This window comes from Corapipo altera, unplaced genomic scaffold, assembly GCF_003945725.1.
Source record: "Corapipo altera isolate COAL_440 unplaced genomic scaffold, ASM394572v1 104, whole genome shotgun sequence".
NCBI lineage: Eukaryota > Metazoa > Chordata > Aves > Passeriformes > Pipridae > Corapipo > Corapipo altera.
The window spans coordinates 5,455,354-5,478,328 of NW_020884920.1; the positions used below are offsets into that span (position 1 = coordinate 5,455,354).

The following is a 22,975-nucleotide window of genomic DNA, read 5'->3' on the forward strand; positions in this document are numbered from 1 at the left end:
GAAAATTTGGAGAGATTTTCTGAGGTTCAAGGATCTTGGGGTAGAAGGAGAAAACAAAAATGTTGGGTGGACATCAGGAGAAAAGCCGGGGTTGTGTCTCACAGAACAACGGGGTGTTGTCTACCTGAGATTCTGTTCTTGGGACACCAGTGTCTACAGTGAGACTCCGAAAGTCAGGACTCCCAAACTCTTTTTCTAACTCCTAATCCAATATCTTGCCTTCCACATGATCCTAAACATGTATCAGACATTTGGGCATTTTTTATAGGTTTCCCTTTGGGATGTGCAGAGACTTTTATGAGTCACAGAATCCCAGAATGGTTTGGGTGGGAAGGGACCTTAAAGCCCATCCATTCCCACCCCCTGCCATGGGCAGAGACACCTTCCACTATTCCAGGTTGCTCCAAGCCCAATCCAGCCTGGCCTTGGACACTTGTAGGGATGGGGTAGCCACAGCTTCTCTGGGCAACCTGTGCCAGGGCCTCACAGGAAAGAATTTCTTCCCAGTATCCCATCTAAACCTACTCCCTGTCAGTTTGAAGCCCTTTTCCTTGTCCTGTCATTCCAGGCCCTTGTAAATAGTCCCTCTCCATCTTTCTTGCAGGTTCCCTTCAGGCACTGGAAGGCTGCAATTAGGTCACTCCAAAGCTTCTCTTTTCCAGGCTGAACAATCCCAGTTCTGGTTAATTCCAATGAATCAGGGACATTCACCCTCTAAATGGCACAAAACCACCTCCCACTCTGATATCAGCAGAGTTAATCCTGTCTTAGAGCCCAAGGATGGACCAGGAGAGTTGAGCTCTGTTTACTGTGACTTTTGTGACACTGGACCCTTGGGTTCTTAGGATCCAAACCACTGCCAGGGTGGGTACCTACATCTTACTGCTTTTTCCACAGGCTGACGAAGCTCAGGGACACCCTGTGGGGACAACACAGCCGGGGGAACCTCCAGCCCTTTTGTCTCCCAAGACAGGACTGCACTTGGTACAGACCCAATTTTGATACAGCTCCTCTGCAGCTTCCAGAAACGCTCCTGAAGAGCTTAAAATTCAAAAGCCTCCTCAGGATGGAAATGATTATCTGCAAAATCCACATCTGTAACCCAGGCAGCAGCTCCTCCCTGCTCAGCATCAAAGACAGGCTGGGAGGGAGCCAGGAGAACAAATTCAGGGGAAATCCACCTTTCCTCCCCTCTAGCAACCCCGAAGCAACCCAAGCAATTGTTACAAGCTCACTTTTGTCCCCAAAACCCCAGGGCTGTGAAGAGCCCAGGGTGCTCCAGCCGGCAGCCAAGGCAGGCAGATGGAAGTTTGGAGCTGCCGAGCTGTTCCTGCGAGTGAATTATTGATCCGTTCTTTTAGCCACGAGCACCAGACTAAAGCTGCAATTAAACCCCATCCACAGTGATCAAAAAAGAAAAAGCAAAGACAAAAAGGTACAAACCCAGAGTCTGTGTCTGCCAGCAGCCTGCAGAGTGTGCAGCTGGAAGGTTACAGCGGGAATGAGCCGTTCCTGGGAGCTCATCACTCCATTTTAGCTTTTGAATGTGAAACACAAAATGCCCTGAGTTGGGAGGGATCCACAGGGATCACCCAGTCCAACTCCTGGCCTTCAACAGACACCCCAATAATCCCACCCTGCCCCTAAGAGCGTTCTCCAAGGGTTCCTTGAGCCTTGTCAGCCTTGGTGCTATGCCCACTGCCCTGGGGAGCCTGGTCAGTACCCAACCACCCACCTTTTCCTGAAATCCAACCTCAACCTGCCCAGACACAACTTCAGGCCATTCCCTGGGGTCCTGTCACTGGTTACAGAGAGCAGAGATTGGAGCTGCCCCTCCACTGCCCCTCAGGGGGAAGCTGCAGACCCTTCATGTCTGAGAAATTTAAAACTAACAACTCCAACCACCATCGTCCCTCTCGCTCCCTGCAACAACAGCAATTTGTTTTGCTGAGGCAAGAAAGGACAAAAGAGGTCAGGAAGGAACTCCAAGGCACAGCTGCCCTTCAGCATAGTTGGATCACTTGGTAATTCCAAGCTTTCACTTCATTCAGCAGTCAAGTGAGAGCACAAAACAGCAGGAGAGCTCAGGGACTCCTGTTCCTCACCGGGTGTTTGTATCTTACAGCTGTTGGATTTTCACCTGGCAGAATTCCTTGATTTCAGTGGAGCCACCACTGAGTTTGGAGATGGCCCAGTGCTTCCACATTTCCACCATCTTGACAAAAAACTCCAGAGAAATGAAATTATATTAAACAACCACCAATATTCAGAGATGACCAAGGATCAATATTCACAGAAAATAACTGTGCTGACTCTGCAATGTGTTTCTCTTGTAATATTTATTCCTAACACTGGGAGAAGAACCCGAAAATCTGGAAAACAGGACTTAAAACTGAAGAGGTGACTTTCCATTGCACTTTTCTCATTCTTTTTGTGTGAACCACCCCTCACCCCCACACCTGCCTTGGATTTCAGGATATTTTTATTCTTATGGGGACAAAATGGTACAGGAAAGGAAAAAAAAAAAAGTTCACTCGTTCTGATTTTATAGAATATAAAATCACTGCTGAAATAATAAAATTCAATTCTATTAACCCTAATTAAAATTATTGTAATTCACTACCAGCACGAGGTTTGGACAGGGCTTGGAGCAACCTGATCTAGTGGAAGGTGTCCCTGCCCATGGCAGAGGGTGGAACAAGATGAGCTTTAAGGTCCTTTCCGAACCATTCTGTGGTCCTGTGATTATTCCATTTGCAACCTTCTTCCATCCCACAAAACGTTTTCCTCCTGGCAGTTTTTCCCTGCTGTGGCTCCGAGGAGCAGAAGTGATGCTTCTCCCACAGCAAGAGCCACGAGGAGCAGACACACAGGAAGGGCTGCTCCAACCAGACCTCACAGCTACACCAGCTTCTCCAGGGCTTGGATCCAGCTCCCTGCCCCGGGATCAGGGCCAACCACCCCCTCCTGAAAGAAGCAACCCAGAGAAAAACCCAACCTGACCCCCGTCCTCCAAGCGGCGATGTCGGTGCTCACAGGAAACAGGCAACACAAGGTTTAATTTGCAGAGAGTGGGAGTGAAAGAGAATTCAAATGAAATCTCCTGTGCAGTGGCTTTAATAAACTAGTAAAGCTCCAACACCAACCGTGTGCAAACAGCGAGCCCTTGAGAAGGCAACTGAGCCTGCAAATGCTTCTGCCCTGACGGAAAATCCTCCTCGGGGGTCTCCAAAACAGATAGACCATGGTGAAAGCTGTCAAATTATTTTATGTGTGGGATACACAGTGGATCTCAAGCAATTATTTGCTAAAACCCAGGACTTGCTCAAATGCTCTTGCTGGAGAAGGTGGTGAGTGTTTCCATGGCAATGATTGCCTTGGTGACCATGTGCTGCTAAACCACCCCGACCTTTGGGCATCTGAGCACAGCAAGGGGCTTCCTCCTTTGCTGTCTAATGATGTTTCTTAAAATCTGAGTTCATCCCCGTCCAAAAGTTGCCTGAGGTCTTTGTGCAGAGACAGAGAAGGAGGAATTACTACCCAGAAGCATCCTCTGTTCTCCCCTGCCTCTGGTACCCAACCCTGAGTTAACCTTTCCACCAGTCAGGTGCAAAGCAAGCCCAGCTCCAGTTCTGGCTGGTCCTGAGCAGTGCTGAGCCTCCAGCTATAAACTAGGAAATCAAGCACAGGAGGCCCAGAAATTCATTAGCCCAGACATCAAAAGCACACGAATCTATCTGCATTTAAACCTTCTAAGAGAGGTCACACAGAGACAGTTGTGTTAACAAGGTGAGGAATCAAGCTGGCACATCAAAAAGCGGATTTGCACATAAGCAGGTTTCCTCCCAGGTAGGAAATTAATCCAGATTTCTGTGGAAGAGTCCAAAATGTGCCTGTGTCTCCCTCCAAACAAACTTTGTGCTATCATAAAAGCTTTATCTTGAGCTCACACAGCAGAAAATTGTTGCATCTCTGCCTTTCAGAGCTTTCCTTCCCAACTTTTATCACTGGACACAAACTCCTTCCGAGCAACCATTGGCCCAAAACCTGATCCAACTGAACCATTACACGAGTTTCTTTTTAAATTTGCACAAACCCTGCACTCTGCAACTCCAAACTGGTTTCTATGGAGATTCCAAAAAAAAAAAATAAAAAAATGGAACCGCACGGCAAAAACTTGGGAGAGCAGCAAACGCCGGGAGAGAGGAGTGTGAGGAGGGAGTTAGAGACCTGTTAGCTCGGGGCTGAGGGGAACAGGGGTGAGTTACAGCTCTGGTGACAGGCATTACCCACAGTGACACTGCAGTGAGCACCATGCAGGGTTTAATTAACTGCAGGCAGCGGGGCATTAACAGGAGAGGAGAGCCTGCCCCATTCCCACAGGGATCATGAGAGGGAGGGATGTGAGCATTCACAAGGCAGCGATCCCTGTGCATTAAGAGCTTCTCAGAAGAGCCTCTCAGAGCAGCTCTGCCTCCTTAATCTGCACTACTCAGCAGAGGAGTCCAAACCTTGCAGCTTCCTCCACGGGCTGTTTGAGAGCCTTAGAAACAATCCCAACACACAACGGGAAGGATTCGATTGCTGGCAATGGGTGTGAACTGTCCCACAGCCCCACCCCATCAGTCCTGATGGCTTCACCATTAGCATCTCTGAGACAGAGCCTTCACATCCCATCCCATCTCTAAGTCCTGCTGGATCAGAATTCTGGTCTGAACTGGTGCCCAGCTTCCCCGACACTCAGGTTAGGTCCCAATTTGGCTCCACTCACGGAATCACAGAATTACAGAATATCCTGAGTTGGGAGGGACGACAGGGATCATCCAGTTCAACTCCTGTCCATGCCCAACAATCCCACCCTCTCCCTGAGAGTGGAGCATCCAAACCCTCCTGGAGCTCTGGCAGCCTTGGGGCTGTGCCCACTGCCCTGGGGAGCCTGGGCAGTGCCCAACCAGCCTCTGTGGGAAGAACCTTTTCCTGAGATCCAACTGGACCCTGCCCTGACACAGCTCCTGTCCCTGGTCACAGAGAGCAGAGATTGGAGCTGCCCCTCATGAGAAAGCTGCAGACCCTGATGAATCTCCCCTCAGTCTCCTCTTCCCCAAGCTGATTCAGACATGGACATGGCAAAACCATCATATCTTGTGTTCACACAGAGCCCAAACCTGAGTGCAGTGACCCTAAAGAGACAGTCATGAGCTCTAAGCCTCCAACGAGGCCTTCCACACCAAGTCCCCTGTTCCCAAGTACATTTGAGACTTTCCAGACAGACAAAAGTCCTGTTGAAACAAAGGCTAAAAGCTATTTTGCCTTATTTAAGCGAGTCTCCATTAAAATCAACCAGCCAGGCCCTTACACTTCAGCCTGTGCAGACACAGGAGGGAGGGAGGACACAGGGACAGTGCAAGTGTGGCAGGGGACACTGAACTGCCCAGGCACAGGCAGAACATCCCTGCCTTCAGCCACAGGAATCAGGACATCTGTTTTTCAGAGAAAACACAATAAATGATCTGGAGCATCTTCTACCTCCTGGTGAGTGGTCACCCCTGGGATTTGAACATATGGCTGGAGCAAGCCTGGTTAGTGCCAGCCTGATTCTTTAACTATTAAACCATCCCCTCAGGCTCTGTATCCTGTATTTTCTGTGTGTATCATACAAGGGAAAAAGAATTTGATTTGGGGTTTCGAGAATTTCAAACGAGGATACACAATTAGAAAAGGATTTGCTTCGGATCATGATGAATAACCCTGGGCTGGAGAACCTCAGAAAATATCTGTTCTTTGCTCGGCTGTGAGGGCACAAAGCCTTCTGCAGGGCTGTTTTACATGCTTTCCCCAGAGCCCAAACTTGTTAACCTTCATTTCACTGCATGTTTTCAGAGGAGTGACAGCTGCAGCCCTAAATACAGCATTCAGATTTCATGTCAGAGTTAAAAAATCCAATATGTATGAAACCCTCTGCTATTACACACTGACTGGCAAGGAGGGGGGAAAAGGAGTGGGAGGAAACACAGAGCGTTAAATCATTTCTGAAATACAAAAGGACTTCTGCAAGCTCGGGTAGGAAACATCCCCTCCACTGTTCACTGGGGTAGCTTTACCTGTCTGTTAGTCTGAGCCTGCCTGTCCATCACTCTCCCACAGCTTAAACTCAGTCTCAGGAACAGGGAGAATCTGTGTTTGGGAAAGGAAGGAGCTGAGGAACATCCTCAGCCATCAAACTCCCCACGCTGCAGCCAGGGGGTGATTCCTGCTGCTCTGGGGGGTGTCTGGATATGGTGGGAGCTCAATGGGAAGGAAGGGATGTAAATAACATCATTTCAGCCTGGAAAGAGCAGACACAGTTAGGGAAGGAAGAGTAGGGAAGAAGAGGAATGGGAATGCTCTTTTGACTATCTCTGAGAAGTGTTTTGGTGGGTTGTGCTGTCCTTGGGGGAAGGGGGGAGCCATCCCCCCATCCCCTCTGGCTCGAGGTGCTTCCAGAGGCATCCACAGCTCCTGACAGTCCTCAGCTTTAACTGGGATTTCTGGCACTGAATCCCCCTGCACTTCCACGCTCTGCAGCTCAGTCCCTTGTACTTTGGCACCACAGCAGAGGATCCCTGCCAGCCCTCCAACGTACCATATCAGTAGTTCTGCTTTAAAGACATTCAAGATGCTGATCTCTTCTCTTGGCAGCTTCAGGAGACTTTAGCACAAGTGAGAGACCTTCTGCAGCACAGCCCCATAACACAGGCCACTGGCAAGGAGATAATTGCCCAGCAACCCACACTGCTCTGGCCTCCCTGGCTCAAACTCATTTCCACAAATGACTTCAAACTGCACTCCCTGCACCCCTGACCGGGACAAACGATGCTCACAGGGTGGATGTTCTGCCTCTGAACCCTTCAGGAACAAAAGAAAAACTCTGATTCTCTCCCATATCCCATCCTCTCCCTGTGGTTTGATTTATTTCCTCTTATTGATTGGATTTGGGGCAGCTTGGAGCTGCAAAATTCCTGCCTGCACTCAGGATAGTTGAGAGCAAGGGGAACACAGAGCCAGGGCTTTATTGCCCTGATCCCATCACTAAGCTCCAGGTAGAGCTGCCAGGAGCAGCCAGCACACTCTGGCTTCACAAACCCCCTCAATCCAAACAGACAAATCCATGTATAGTCATGCCCAGAGTCAGGGAACTGCAGGATCCATCTGTCTGCAAAGTCAATTCCCTTTGGAGTATATAAAATAAACTACTTTTCTTTCTGCTGCTTTCTCCAGGGGCACTGGACTAAAAAGTTTTGGATTTGTCTGTGTGTGGGACAAGGAGAGGACAAGGACAGGGAGAGAGGAGATGTTAATCTGCACAGGGATCAGGTAGGAGAGAAAACTCCTGAGAAATCCCCTCATGGGGGAAAGAATCCAAGGGGGCTCCTGCCCCATCCTCCTCAGTGGCAGAGTCTCTGCTCTAACAAGCTTTACCACTGATGCTCCAAGGCCTGTGAACAGTGTTTTTTTTCCCAAATTGGGAGTCAGGCTGTCTTTAGGGCTGTAAACCAGACAGAGCAAACAAAAATAGAGCTTTAAAAGAATGCATGAAGGAATGCCAAACCTCCCTCTTTCTCCAGCAAGAGTCTCGCTCCTTTCAGATGCAGTTTTCTCTCCCCCCCACCTCTCAAAACCACTTATAAAAAAGCAGCCCCATCTGGTAACAAAAGACCCAGGAGGAGCTTTCAAGGAGGCATTTAAAGCTTCATTCATAATTGTGGGAAATCTCACTGTCCTGGGTGGAGAATCCTGCTTCAAATCCGAGGGAAATTCATGGCTGGGGTTGAGGGCAGCAGGGAATGTTCCTGGTTGGTTCTGTGCAGGGTAGTTCTCCCTGGAGGAAGGTGATAGTTTGCTACTCTGAGCACCTTTAATCCTCTGCCTCAGCTCCAGAGGGACGATGGACAGGACACCTGAGCAATGCCACAATCTCCACACTGAGCTTTCACCCTGAATTACCAGCATTTCATACACTGCCAAGTACAGCCAACCCTTTCTGTCCAGGTGTGGCATGGCTGGTTTTTTTTACATCTTCATAACATTTTCTCAGTTCTATATTTTAAGCCTTTCTGTGTCCTCCAGGTCTGCAGAGAAAGCAATCATGCACAGGGAATGGTTGGAAGTGCACAGAAGTATTAAATTAAACAGCATCATTTCCTTTGTTTTCTCCCAGCTGGGAACCACCATCCACAGGCACTGTCAGTCCATGGCACAGCACCAGCAGGTTCTGCCCTCCCCATCTGCAACCCCCTTGTGCCCACTCCTGCTGCATTTGGGTTGAATTTGGGCTCTAAATTCAGTTCCAGAGTCTACCTGCAACTTCCAGGCACATTAGGAAAAAAATTCTTCCCTGTGAGGGTGGGAGGCCCTGGCACAGGTTGCCCAGAGAAGCTGTGGCTGCCCCATCCCTGGAAGTGTCCAAGGCCACGTTGGAGCAACCTGGGATAGTGGGAGATGTCCTTGCCCATGGCAGGGGGTTGGAATGAGATGATCTTTAAGGTCTCTTCCCACCCAAACCCTTCCATGATTCTATTATATAAACTGGTCCAGGAGAGGTGCAGTGCTCTCTTCCCATTCCCACTGTTATTATTACCTTTAATGACACAGGATCACGGAATCATTAAGGCTGGAAAAGCCCTCCCAGATCATGAAGGCCAACCTTTGACCAAACACCACCAGCCCACTAAACCATATTTTGAACCATTTTCTGAACACTGCCAGGGATGTGATCCCACCACTGCCCTGGGCAGCCTCTTCCAGTGGGGCTTTCAGGGAAGAAATTTTTCCTGATATCCAACCTGACACATCCAGCAGGCCCTGCCTGGGAGCCCCACATGGCAGGTTGATGTGCACAGAACAAAACACAGTCCTTGCCTTCCAGACCAAAAATCCAAGGAAACACAAGATGGATGCAGACAGTCTGGGGAAGAGTCAGGAGACAAAGCCATCCTCTGCTAACAGCAGTGTTCCTGGCAGACCAGCAGCTCCATCCCTCCTGAGTCAATCCAAACCACTCCTTGCTTCCCACCACTCCAGGGCACGATCCTCTCCAAGCCTTGCCAAGCCTAAGCACGTTTTCCTGCCCCCACGGGCTGTTTGACTGTCTCAGGCTTTTCCAATTCCCCCTCTGCTGTTCTCTGCTGTCCCTGCTCTTGTCCCAGCTGGGAGGATGGGAAGCTGCTGCCACGTGCTTGGGCTGCTCAGAGGGACCTGGCTGGGGCTCTGCACGTTGCCTGAGGGCACAGTGATGTCTCTGGAGCTGCTGGTTGCAGCTGCCACGAGCCACACACTCCAGCTCCTCCTTGAACTCGCATCTTGTCATCACTCAGACAAGGGACTTGCTTTGGAGCACCCGATCAAAGCCAAGCCTCTCTCACAAACCCACTCCCAGATGAAAAGAACTGAGCTGGCAGCCAGCAGGAAGGCACAGACTCAACACACAACACCACTCTCTGTTTGGGAAAAGCCACTTCCCTCATGACGGGGTCCCTCTGCCCGGCTGTCCCGGAGCACGTCAGAGCCACTGGCACACAGGGTTTGAACTGGCCGTCCCTGGCTGGGATTTACACACATTCCTGATGAAATGCAGCTGGCAAAGTGCACTCTGCTTTCATTCTCAGGGCTGTGCTACACTTGGTTTATTTTACCTGCCAGCTGAAATGCAAACAGTCTGTCTGCATTCCCCACGTCCCGGCCCGCTGCCATCGCGTGGGGCTCGCAGGGCTCGGGAGCCTGGCAGGGCACTGAGATCTGGCTCAGCTGAATCACTGCATGACCCAGATGGAAGAAACACAGCTGGTGGGTCCTGCACCCTGCAGGGCTGGTCCTGGTGCTGAGCACATCTCCAGTTTCCACCCAGCAGCCTGTGCTGGGAAGGCTGTTCCTGTCACCTGCTTGTGATTTATGTGGCCAATCCCTCACCACAGAGAGCAACTAATGGCACAAGTGAGGGGAAGGAACCGGTGGGAAAACGTGCCCACAGTTCCACAGGGAATATGTGAATTACTCCCCAGGCTAATGAGCACATCCATAGGAACCAGCCCAGACTGCAAACCCCCCTGTTGTTCTGCCTCTCCCCCGACTGCTCAGCATGTCAGCACTCCCTGAGTTATTACCCTCACTTTCTGCACTGGAGAGGTGCTGTTCATGTCTGCTCAGAGGCACAGGAATGGAAGGATCTCATATGCTTTCCCTTATATAGTAAAAAAAAATATACCAAGAACATATGATCCAAGAGAAGGAAAACAGAGCAGAGGAGGAGTCAGTTAAACAAGAGGAGAGAGTAAGACAGAGGGGAGGCTCCTTGAACACCCCTCGTGTCAGGCTCCACACCCTTTGCCATGACAGCTCAGGTCCAGCAGACAGTGATTTAACCCTGAGCCAGGGTTAAATCTGCTTTTCCACCCTGCTTTTACCCAAAAATATTTGCCACCAGTTCATACCACCTTGTCTCTGATCCTTGATTCCCTCTATTGTGGGAATCAACCTTGCCAGGTGTAAATGCTGCTGGACCTGAGCAGCTCTGCAGCCTGAACTGTGCAGAGGGATCCCCAAACTGTTCCTGACCTGACAGAGGGTCTGTCTGAAGAAAAAGGGGGCCTGGAGGAAGGTGGTCTGGAGAGCAATAAAAACATGGTATAATCTTGGGGCAGAAAAGGTGGAAAATGCCCCTTCCTTTCCCAAGTTCACCAGACAAAGCCCTTCTCTTCCCTCCCAAGAGGTGGAGGCAGAATTCAGGTTACCACAAGTTGTTTGTTGAAAAAGCCAAATTTCCATCACTGTGTGTGTTCTCCACTGACCAAACCAAGGTTTGGGAAAGTCCACTCTGGGACCTCAGAGAGGGAGCAGGGAAGGGACAGCCTGGGATGTACCTGACACACCACAAACACATAAACCAAAGGACTGCTAAGGGCAGAATAAGTCTCCCATTATTTAGTCAAATAAGCACAAACAGATTGGGTGGATTTTCTCATCCCAGGCTGGACTGGGGGAATCTGTTTTCTTCAAGTGCAGCCAGCGTGTGAGTTCTTAAAATTGGATCCTGCAGCAATTTGGAAGAGTGAACAAGTTTTGCTAGCTGAAAGTGAGAATCTCAGGCCAGGATAGTATTTTATTGACTCACAACTCAAAAGGAATTTAAGCAATTTGCTTCAAACGCTGCTGAAAGATTCTCCTCTGCTTTCTGAGTAAGTGCTGAGCTTTCCATGCCAAACCAATTTTTCAAGGCAGAAGTGACAAATGCTGAAGCAGGACGTCACTGGAGAAGTGAGTTGCTACTTTAAATCACACAGAATTACTTTTACTCCAGAATAACAAAATGTGCTGCTCAAAACCAATCCTTCTCTCACTCTGACAAGCCACGGACCACTGGGTGCCCCTCAAGGTCAGCTCCAACCTGCTCCAAAGGCAGCTGCTCCGAACGGAACAGCCCATGGATGAGGGATCAGAAAAGCAATTAAAAGCTCTTTGAACAGCAATAGCTCGGAACAAATACTAATTTGTACTTCTCTTCTGAGAAGTGAATGTAAAATAGCATTTCTAGTGCCATTTGATGTAAATTGAGCCTTTTATGTGGAATCATTACAAGTATCAACAGCTACTTCAGCAAATTCCTCTGGGAAGCCAAGTGGGGGGCTCTTCTTACAATTTAAACCTGAGGTGCTCCTGGGTGATTTCAGAGCTCCAAAGAGGTGACACCAGCATTTCTCCTGGACAAATGAAGGACTCTGTCCTTGCACTGGATAACCACAGAGCTGGGAATCAAGGAAACCTATGAAGCAGCAATTATTTCCTCAGAGCAGTCAGTGAAGCTGCTCCTGGGACAAAAAGGAGCCACCTTTCAGTGGTTGGAAACATCCTGGATATCCCAGGTATCCCATCCCCCTGTCCCAAAGGCATGGCAGAGGGGATGCCTCTGGAGTGCACTATTCCTGCTCGGTTGCTGCAGTGCCGTGGCACGTTCTCAGCCACTCTGGAGAACTGTCAGCTGCAATGAATGCACAACAAAATCACCCAATGTACTGAAATTGCCTGGAAATTAATGCAAGGATTGCCTTCTGCTCTGTACTTGGCTTTCCTCAGCTGTCTGAGGGCTTCAAATAAATAAATAAAGCGCAGAAGGAAAAAAAAAACACACCAGGAATTCCAAACCAGGCAATTAACCTTTGGAATCCAAGTTGGGTTGCTGTTAATTAAGAGCATCCTGGAAGCTCCTAATTCCCAGCTGTGTCTGAGGTGCAGTTGGAGCAGGAGCTGCCTGTGAACCCCACGGATGAGCTGGGCAGGATCCGACTGCTGCTAATGACTGGAATCCCAAAGAAACTCGCTTCCCATCAGCAGCTGCCTCCTGCCACAAATGGGATGTGCTGCCATTAAATCTTTATCCTGCCTTGTGAGGAGAGCAGGATCACTAAAGGACAGCTCTGCAAAGCACCTCCAGCATCTCCTCATCTTCCTGAGAGTCAGCCACTGTGTCCATGGCCATGGGATGGGATCCTGGGCCTCGAAGGGAATTACAGGGTTGGAAACAATGGTTTTAAACTGCCAGAGGGCAGGTTTAGATTAGATGTTAGGAAGGAATCCTTCCCTGTGAGGGTGGGGAGGCCCTGGTACAGGTTGCCCAGAGAAGCTGTGGCTGCCCCATCCCTGGAAGTGTCCAAGGCCAGGTTGGAATAACCTGGGCTAGTGGGAGGTGTCCCTGCCCATGGCAGGGATGGAATGAGATGAGCTTTTAAGGTCCCTTCCCATCCAAACCATTCCATGATTCTATAATTCTACATGGGCTACATGCATTAAATGGGGTGGTGCCAACCACATTAGCCAAGAGTAGCCAGAGCAGCTGTGTGAGCAGTGCTGGGAGCTTCACATTCCCATAAAAACACATCCTGAAGCCTTCAGGAGATCTGGATATGGACAAGGCTCTCAATCATCTGGAGGTCACCTTCCTGTCTTGCCAAGGGGTGCTCCCAAAGCTCTGCTACAGCACCCACGTCCCCCTGCCCTGTGGTTACAAGAAGGGCCAGAAGCCCACCAGGTTTTGCCTCCAGCCTGGCACCTTCCAACCTCGATTCCCTCACCCAGAACACATGGACAATGATGCTCCATTGCCTCAAGAGGGCTCCGTGAGACTTCTCTGCAGAGCAGTGCCGTGTCCCAGGATGAAAGGCAGGATAACACAGGACCAGCACTGCTGTATCTTCCTCACCATATGTTGTTCAGAACCCCCCACCCCTCCCACACACACAGGATCGATGCCTTGGCTCTGAACAGCACTCGAAGCAAAATGTCTGTGCTGTGCCCATCTACTTGCAAAGCCACTGATGACTAGGAAGTCTGACAAGCTGGAAAAGAAAGGCAGGAAGCCACCAATAATTTTTTATAAAAGGGATTTGGCATTTCCTTACAGACAGTGAGATCTGGGGAAGGCTTTTCTGTGGTTGCTGCACTGGTTTGTTTCCAGCCCAGTTTGATACAACCAGTCACTGGCTGAAAATAAGTGGCAAAAGTCAAGATCGGGGAACCTGCTTGAGCTGCTTCACCCAGAACAAATGGTGGGGAGTGTTGGTGGGACAGTTTGCCCAGAGAAATTGTGGATGCCCCTCCTCTGGAAGTGTCCAAGGCCAAGTTGGATGTGGCTTGGAGCCACCTGGGCTAGTGGAAGGTGTCCCTGCCCATGGCAGGGGTTGGAACTGGATGGACTTTAAGGTCCCTTTCAATCCAAACCATTCTGGAGTTCCAGGATTCTGTTTTGCAGGGATTCAGGGCCCAGGAGACCCCTCCCCATGGTGTTGTCAGCAGGCACAAAGCACCAGCTCCCCAATGGAAGCCCCTGAACGCTGCTCTTGGGGTAACACTTGAACAGCTTGGTGGGAGCAAGGAAAACAGAGGGACAGCCACAGAGTGCTCCTAAATCCTTATGCCTTGGGGAACGACCTCCAGGTCTGCCCTTGGTAGGGTAGAGAAGGAGATATGGCAACACTCACAGCTGGTTACAGCCTGGGGAAGGCTCACATCTCGCCTGGTAGGACCTGCTCCGAGCAGAGGGACCGGGCAGCATCTGCCACTCAGGAACCACAAAGCTGTGCTGAAAGTGTTTTTCCTGGCAATGCTCATGGTTTACCCAAACAGAGCTGTTCTCACCTCCCCTCCACCCCAACACCACACCGTGGGGCTGGGACACTTGGCTCAGGCACCTTCTGATCTCCACACAAAGCAGCCCTCACCTCGAGCCTCGCAGCCAATTCTCACACAAAGGGGGGCTGCGGGTTCCCAAATCACCCCACTTTGCCACAGCAGCCCCGGATTTTCCTGCCAAACACTCTGGGAGCCCAGAGCCATTTCCTATTGCTTTTGGACAGCGCCTCATCCTCTGGGACACTGTTGATATGGACACCTCACTGTTAGGGTGAGGTGTCACCACGCTGGGCTCTGACAGCTCCACTTATCCTGCTGTGTCCCAGGGACACTTTGCAGTCAGGCACGTGGAGGAACTTTTACAGGTCTCACTTCAAAATCCCTCCCTTTTTATTGGGTCCACACTGGGCAGTGCTGGTGGGAACCTGATGCTCCGCAGCCCAAAGCTGCAGAACCTTTATTGCCATTGGCTTTGAGACGATTTAAAGCAAATCTTTTACAAGGTAAAACCCAACATAAACCTGACAGCTGCAGCTTTCCTGTGGGAGCAGCAAGGATACAATTATCACAATTTACCTTCATCCAAGTGATTGTGGACACAATCCATGCGATCCCTGGGTTTTCTCACTGCTGCCTGCCTAAGGTTTTCCCCCAGCTCCCATCACAGCAATATCCAAGGCCTGACAAAGCTGTATCCACCTGACAAAAGGGTATCCATGCAGAAATGCAGCTGCCAAGAGGAATGAATGGTCTATTCAGGAGCTATTGACAAGGTGTATTTCCCAATTTTAAAACTTGTTGTGCAACAACTAAGCAGACAGGAAGCCGACAGCGACAGCTCTATCCTTGTTAGGTTTGGACACTCTCTGCTGGAACTCTGAACCAATTTATTGTTGCACACCTGAGGTTTGGGTGTTTTAGCTGAGCACTGGCTTTTCTGAAAGAAAATATGTCTCAGCTCGAAATATGGAGGTTTTAAAGCACAGGAGTGCAGAGAAAATCAAGTAGTAGCACTCAAGGGGATTGTTTGTCATGGTCCTGAGCAGGACTTAATCCTGGGAAATGATGGGAAAGATAATGCAGAGCCTCTTGTCCTGCCTTTGGATGTATTATGCTACTCAGCCTGCCTTTCCTCCTCACTCCTGAACGGAGAGACCACGGAAGAGAGGAGGAAAAGCTTCATAAATAACTTTGACCTGTTCCTGATCCTGCAGTGAAGATTTTGGGGGAGCACTGGATGAACCTCTGACTATCCAGCTCCCACAAGATGAGTACAAGGATCTCCTGGCCTCACTGGGATGCATTTCCTGCACCTGATACAGAGGCGGCACAAGAAATTCCAGAGAAAACGGTTGAAAATAACCAGTTTTTTCCAAGAAAGAAAAGCCCAGAAGAACATAACCTTCCCAGAGCGACCAACTGGAGATACTCAGATGACTCACCCCCCTTCTCCCACTGCACAGCCCCTCCAGCCTCCACCAGCCAACAAGGACAAGCTGTCCTCACTGCCAGCACCACTCTCTGCCATCACCACGTTCAGACTAACACTGGGAAGAACAGCACAGTTTCTCTCCAACTACTTAAAAGAAAGACCTACTTGCACCCCAGTAAAGTAAAGGTTTTGGAGCCCTCAGGGAGAAACTAACCTTTGTTTATTGTTCTTTGCTGTTTCAGCACTGCCTGATAGTTCAAGTCTTTATTTAAAGGTCCAGGATCAAAGAAGAAATTTCTGCACTGCAAGGTCCACTGTGCACCACCACCATCAGACCAACGGGGTATTTCCACCAGAAAAATTCGTGTTTATATGAATAATTCAGAGCCAACAAGCAGCCAGGCTCTGAGCAGACATGGACAACACATACATCTAAGCTCTGCCCACCTCAGAGCTAAATTCCTCACCCCTCACCCCCTCCCAGGCGTTCCACGCGCCAAGGACGCCTCTGCTTATCGTGCACACACAGGACCAAGCCTTCAGTCCCATTTGGTGCTTCCAAATGACACAAAAATTCCTCATTCCTCTTCTGACACGGCTCTGAGAGTCACCCCACGCCACAAAATCTCCCATCCTCAGATCTCCCCCGGGCAGCGCCGCCCTCACCTGCTCGTGGTACTCGATGCCCATGCTCAGGGTGTTGATGAGGATGGCGATCATGATGCCCCGGTTGAAGTACTTGCTCTCCACGATCCTCTTCAGTTTGCTGCCAAAAGCCTTCCACAGCTGCACGACCTTGTTCCTCTCCTTGGGTTTCTTCTTCTTCCTCCTCCTCCTGCCCCTCTGCTGCTGGAGCTGGTCCCGGTGGTCGCCGTGCCGCAGGTCCTGCGTGAACTCGTAGACGCCGTTGCTGTCGGAGTCGCAGCTCTCGGAGTCGCTGAGGGCGAACTCGGGGTCGTCCAGGAGGCTGGCACAGAAGGGGCAGTCCTGGAGCTCACAGGTCAGGGTGGGGCCGGGGGGGCTGGGCAGGGGGGCCGTGCTCAGCCCCGACAGCCGGCTGGGTGTGCGCCGCAGACCTGCAAGGGACACGCGCACCGTGAGCCACTGAGCCGGGACACCCTGCTCTGGGCTGCCCTGGGCAGGGCAGCTCCTGCCCCCTCCTCAAACAAACTTAATCATGGAATCATTCAAGTTGGAAAAGACCTCCATGACTATCCAGACCAATCTCTGACTAAGTAACACCAGCCCGTTAAAGCACATTGTGAAGTGCCACGTCTGCTTCACGGGGCTGACTCGTGGTGGTTCTTGGAGGTGTTTTCTGAACACTTCCAGGGATGGTGATCCACCACTGCCCAGGGCAGCCCCTTCCAGTGGTTAGCCACTCTTCTAGTGAAGAAATTTTCCCTAATATCCCACCTGAACCTCCCCTGGCATAACTTGAGGCTGTTTACTCTCCTCCTGTCCTTTGTTCCTTGGGAGCAGAGCCCGAACCACCCCCTCTCCCCAGCTTCCCCCTCCTGTCAGGGAGTTGGAGAGATTGAAACACTCTCCCCTGAGCCTCCTTTTCTCCAGGTTGAGCCCACCCAGCTGCTCCTCATAGAAATTATTCTCCACACCCTTAAAAAAAGCCTTCCAGCCAGCCATCTTACCCAGCAGCTCTAGTTTTGCCTCATTTTCCCCCTCTGATTTCCTTTCCCCCAGCCCTGACACTCACCCTCTATCCCCTCCAGAGTGTGGCACCCATTCAGTGCCCTGGGTTGAGGGAAGGCTGATGGACACACCTCTCCTTTTCAATTATTCCTGATTACCTCTGCCCAGGCTCACATCATCAGCGATACCTGAGAGCTATCAAGCTGCTACACCCAATTTAGCTTCCAACAGTGCTTCCATTTAGTTCATAATGAGGAGGGAGAGGGAGGAACGGACCAAAGGTGGCTCCAGACCACGGATCACAGCTCTGGGGAGTCCCCTCAGTCTCCTTCATCTCTCCTTCAGCCTTTAATAAAGCTCAGGTGAATTCTTTGCTGGAGGCCCAGGACTGAGTGTTCAGGGGGTTTTAAAATCAAACACATTGCCACATGTTCTGCAGCGTGAGGAGAAATTCTGACTGCCCTCGTGGAGCCAGGGAATGGAGAAGACAGGGACAAGGGTGACGAGGATGATTTGGGTTGGACGGGAACTAGATTTTATTTCCTCATATTTAACATACAACAAATTCTTAGTTTCCTCTTATTTAGGAACCAAATTCTTAGTTTCCTCATGTTTTGGAACCAGATATTAATGGTAGGGGGGAAAAAAAGCCCAACATGAACACAATACTGGGAGCATGGGACCCTTCCCACAAAATGCCATTTAAGCACCAATGGAAGTTTTCCTTGAGATTCAGAGAAATAAGTCAAGGGGACAGTTTTCCCCTATGATAGGATCATTAAGGTTTGAAAAGAGCTCCAAGATCGAGTCCAGCCATTAGCCCAGCACCATGTTCACCACCAAACCATATCCCTGAGTGCCACATCCACATGCTCCTGTCTGGAGATTGGATGGGGACCACTTGGATCGGTTTTGGGGAGTCCAAGATAAAAGCATTGGATGCTCCTGGCTCTGGACCCTGGAGCTTGGAGCTCACCCAGCAGGAATGCTGATTTCAGCCACTCCTGGCTGAGCACATCTTTAAAGAGGAGGCAGCACCAGACAAAGCCAAAGCAACCCAATCACTTGAAAACTGGGTTGTGACAAGAGTCAAAATACATTTTACTTGTCTGAACGTCACAGAGACATCACTGACCTTCAAACCAGCCCTGAAAGCCAGGACAGGCCTCTTGGTAATACATCAAGGACACCAGGAGGATCAGGAATATTTCCTCCTTGCTCAGCCTGCAACAGCACTGCACTCCAGCTCCTGATCAGGACTGGTCCAACATGGAAAGGCTCAGCACAGGCACAGTAGATGGACAACAGAGGGAAGGGGCTTTCCAGACAGCTTTTAATGCTATCAAAGTGTTAAAAATTATATGAAACGCACTGGCGCCACAGATGTCTTCAAAATACCAGAGTCTCCTTGGCTGCCTGCTAAAATAACCTCCCAGCATTGCAGGGCACGAGAACACAGAGGAACAGCCTGTACTTTATGCTGTTCAAATCCACAACAAAAGGAGGGAAGAGAATACTCTCTCCCACAACTGCATCTTTCCCAGCAGACACCAACCTTGTTTCCAGCTGGGGCTGCGAGTGCCCTGGCTGCTAATGCCTCCTTAATGCTCTCAATTATCACTTCTGGGCTCTCCTTGCACAAGTCTTGCAGTGAACACACTCTGCTTGTTGACTCGTAAGAGGAGAGAGGGAATTAAGTGAATTTGGGCAGCTTTTTGTTTGCCCAAAAAAGCTGAGACCAAGAGGGCTGGGAGAGCTCGTGAGCCCATCTCACCTTCCCCACTGAGAACTGGGTAGGACCTCACATGGCTCCTTTGCTGAGTTTAGGGATGGAGAAACATGAGTTGAGACCTGTGTCTGGTGGAGCTACACCCTCAGGAGCTGCTTTGTTTGGCACCAAAGATCATCCTTGAAGCCTCGAAGTCACATCCATCACCTCTGATCTGTGAAGGGTGTTGTGGTGCAGAAGTGAACCCGACTCAGCCCTGTTGGGTTGGGAAGGAGGGCCTGGAAAGAGCCAAAGCCATGGAGGGGAAGAGCTGGGCACTGATACAGGGCAGGACAGGGTCTCCAGATGGAGCCGGCTGCCTCCCATCCCTTCCCAGCCCCTGGGCTCCTCAGGGGATGGATAAGCAGCAGCTCAGCAGCCAAGATCAGCAGCATCCATCCCTTCCCCCAGCTGTGACCACACTTCTGAAAGAGACAAAATAATTCCAGGAGATTTGTTTAAAGCATTTTGGCATCCTCGGGGCTGAAATCCCTCTGTGAAAAGAGGACACTATAATTGCATTATTAATAACAACTCGATCTAATCTCCAGCTTTCAAAGAACCACCTCAGGCTACGTGAAAATCTCCAAAATCCCTGAACTGGCCCTGGGATATCACAGTTGGGACTAAGATTTGGGGCTTTCTTCTCCTGAAGACCCCAGGAGCAGCTCCCCTTCCAAGCACGAAGATCCAAACCTCTGACTTCACCAGCTCTCCTGCTCCTCCTTGCCTTCCTGCTCCCAGACTTCTGCAGAGCCTGGGCTTTTATCTCAAGGTAAATACACATTCTCCCAGCAACCTTCACTCATTTGCACAGTTAAAGATGAACCAGTGATTCACATGAAGTCCTTGCTGAACAACAGAAGAACGCTGGAACTAACCTTGCCCCCTCTGCCAAGCTCCTGAGCGTTCAGAAGCGGCTGCCCAAGGCAGTTTCTATAAACAATCCACTTTTACCCTTTTGTATGGTCACTTGGAAAAAAAAAAATTCACAAAGACAAGCCACCCAACCTCTCTGGCAAGTAACCTTTCCTGTGACCCCCCCCAAGCTAGGCTCATACATCACTAGGGTAAATATTTGTGTCCATGCACACGCAGATAAACAGTTTTGGAAAACACAGGCATCGAAAAAAACAGATGACGACTTTGCTTAAAGAGATTAAAAAATAGAAGCTGGATCTTTTTTGACTTTTCACTGTTTGAGGGCTTAAGACTATTCCTCAGCCTTCAGCTCCAGCTACAAGGGCTGGAAAAACGTTTTGCAAACTAGAAACCCAAGTGCTGCGTGTAATCACTGCTCCAGTGGGTGATTTATATGTGAGGGGAGATAAAACCTCACTGACTGTTCTGGTGTTGCTGCAGTGTGCACAGATAGGGATGGGACTGAGGTACAAAAGAGTCCCCCAAAATGCTCCTCAGACTGAATGGAGCTCCAAATCTGCAGGAACACCCAGTGCCACATTTCTTCTGCACACGGGGAGTGCCTGAGATGTGCAGCTCTGCTGCTCCTGCCCTCCTCACATCCTCTGAGGACCAGCACAGAGCACAACCCTGCAGTGGCCATGGGCCTCCCTCCAAACCCTCTGCTCCTCCTTGCCAAGAAGAAATTCAGAGGCTCAGGGGCCCCTCAAAGCAGAACTGGAAGTTTCTAGAAGTGTCTGGTTTGAGTTTTTTCAGTGCCTCCCTGTTTTAAACTTCTTACCCTTCCTGTATCTCATGCTTCTCCACCAGTTTTCACCTGCTCATCCCTTTCAAGGTACCTCCCAGCCCCTGGGGCTTCTCTGCTTCAGGGATGGAGCTGGCAGGTCCATCACTCACTGGAGATGTAATTCCAGGGCGTGCCCAGGTCTGTTCCTGGGTGGGAAGAGAGGGAAAACCTCCAGGATATCACAAGGAATGTGAGAGGAGCTCAAACCCACGTTTTGTGACCACAGGAAAGAGGCCTCCAGCAATGGCCTGAACTCACTGCCTGGACCATCTGGTATCTTGCTTTACCCAGTGACTGCAAACACAAGGATAGAGGGAACAGAGCTCCCAGTCTTCACCTGTCCTCCTTCTGCCTTCAGCAGCCACAAGGCCACCATTAACACCTCAGCTCTTGAGCAATTCACCCTTTGCCCAGTTTTCCTAAGCAAAAAAAAAAAATAAAAATTCAGTTTGATGATCCTTACCATGTTCTCCTACCAGTTGCTGCAGCTTCCCATAAGAATCCACGCCCAAATTCACCGGGCTATTAACCACGGCCACCGGCGAATTCCCGTTCTTCTTCCCTTTGGGAACGGGCACGGAGCTGACTCTGCCCGTCGGTGAGGGCAGGATGGTCGGGTAGTTCATGTTGCCGCGGCTGGAGAGCCCGGCAGCCAGTTTGATGCCGGCAGGGGCGTTGGAAGACTTGCAGTTGACGGGGGGTCCCTCCACGTGGCAGTCGGCATGGTAGATGCTGTGCACGGACTCGGCGTCGGGGTGAGGGGCCGGGCTCTGCGCGTTGGGGGCCGGGGAAGGCAGCATCAGCTGCCCCCCGGGCTTCATGACCTTGAGCTCCAGGTCGCAGATCTCCGGGTTGGGGCGCGGGCCCCGCGGGCTGCCGTTGCTGATGTGGTAGTGGTGGTGGTGGTGGTGGTGGTGGTGGTGGATGAGGTGGTGGATGGAGGTGATGCGCTTGCGGCCGCGGTGGCTCTGCCCGTTGGTGCCGCTGTTGGGGTTCACCTTTTTCCGGCGCTTGCTCTGCCAGTTGTTGTACAGGCGGATCGTCCTGCGCTTCACCTTCCTGAAGATGTGGCAGATGTACTTGAGCAGCTCCTCGTAGCAGCTCCCCGGCTCCGAGAAGCTGGCGATTGTGCTGTCGTTGGAGAGGTACCGGGCCCGCTGCTCCTGCATCAGCTGGTTCTCCCGCTGCTTGGTCTCGGAGAACTGTGTTGCTATCACAACCAGGCACAAGTTAATCATGAAGAAGGAACCGACCTGGAGGGAACACGGGGAGAGGGATTAGCAGGGATTTCACTCTCCTCACCACCGCGCGTCGTCTGGACATGAAGTGCGGCTCTTGGTGAGACTTCCAAATGTGCCAAATCTCACCAAATGTCATGGCCACACATGCCCAGGCTTCTAAATTTGCTCCTAAACCATGCTAAATTATTTTGGCCATGGCAAAGCAAGTTGTTAACAATGGCCCTCCCCACTTTCCTCCCCTCAACACGGATGACATTTGCTGCTAACGCCGGGTGGAACATGAGGCAATCAGTCAATCAGTCACCACCACAGAATGAGCTGTCTTGGACATTTGGCCAACCTGCAGGGAGAGATGGTCTGAAGTCCAATTTGTGCTGTACTGGAACAGGGTCTTTTCTTCAGTCACTTTGATCACACCCTAACAGAGTCCACCTTTTTACTCTTGTGTCTCTCTGCCACAGAGAAATGCACCTCCAGGAGGTTCAGTGCTCCTAGAGGGGCCTGATTTATTGCCTGGTTGAGTTGATGCGTTCTTGGGTGATAACTGAGTTTTAAGTCCCAAGGACAAGAATGTGAAGTGACCTAAGGCTGCATTCTTCCCTCAGCTGTTGAATCCACAAACTGGTTTTTCACCACTTGGGTTCATAAATCCGCCAAAGGGAAATGTCAAATATTCCCAGCAGGGAATCGGTGCCCTTGGGCGTGAACGGGACTGACGTCAGGGAAGTGCCACTGTCTGCAGGGCCAAACCTCTGTGCTGGGCTCAGCAGGACACACATGGATTTAATCCGGACCATTGTCTGGGGAATCCTCAGGGGAAGCCGTTGGGAGATGGTTTGTGGTGCTGATCTCCAGTTTGGAATATCAGCCTGGATGCTGGCAGGCAAGCAGCAAGGGTGCCTTTCCCAGCTCCAAGTGACTTGGAGATTAGTCACCTTCTGGCTTTTCTGCAAGGATCCATATGTAGAGAAGGGCTCAGAGCAGTGGAGCATAAACCCCTACTATTCATGGTCCATTGC

General features: G+C 50.6%; 1 protein-coding gene across 1 annotated transcript in view; it reads right to left on the bottom strand.

Annotated features, from left to right (window-relative positions):
• CACNA1H (calcium voltage-gated channel subunit alpha1 H) overlaps window positions 1-22,975 on the bottom strand; it is a 133,308-nt gene that overhangs the window by 59,089 nt on the left and 51,244 nt on the right. Inside the window, exons 8-9 of the mRNA XM_027656503.1 lie at window positions 21,179-21,968; window positions 16,256-16,665 (exon numbers count right to left, since the gene is read on the bottom strand). Coding sequence (XP_027512304.1) covers window positions 16,256-16,665; window positions 21,179-21,968 — 1,200 coding nt within the window. The remainder of the gene's footprint in view (window positions 1-16,255; window positions 16,666-21,178; window positions 21,969-22,975) is intronic.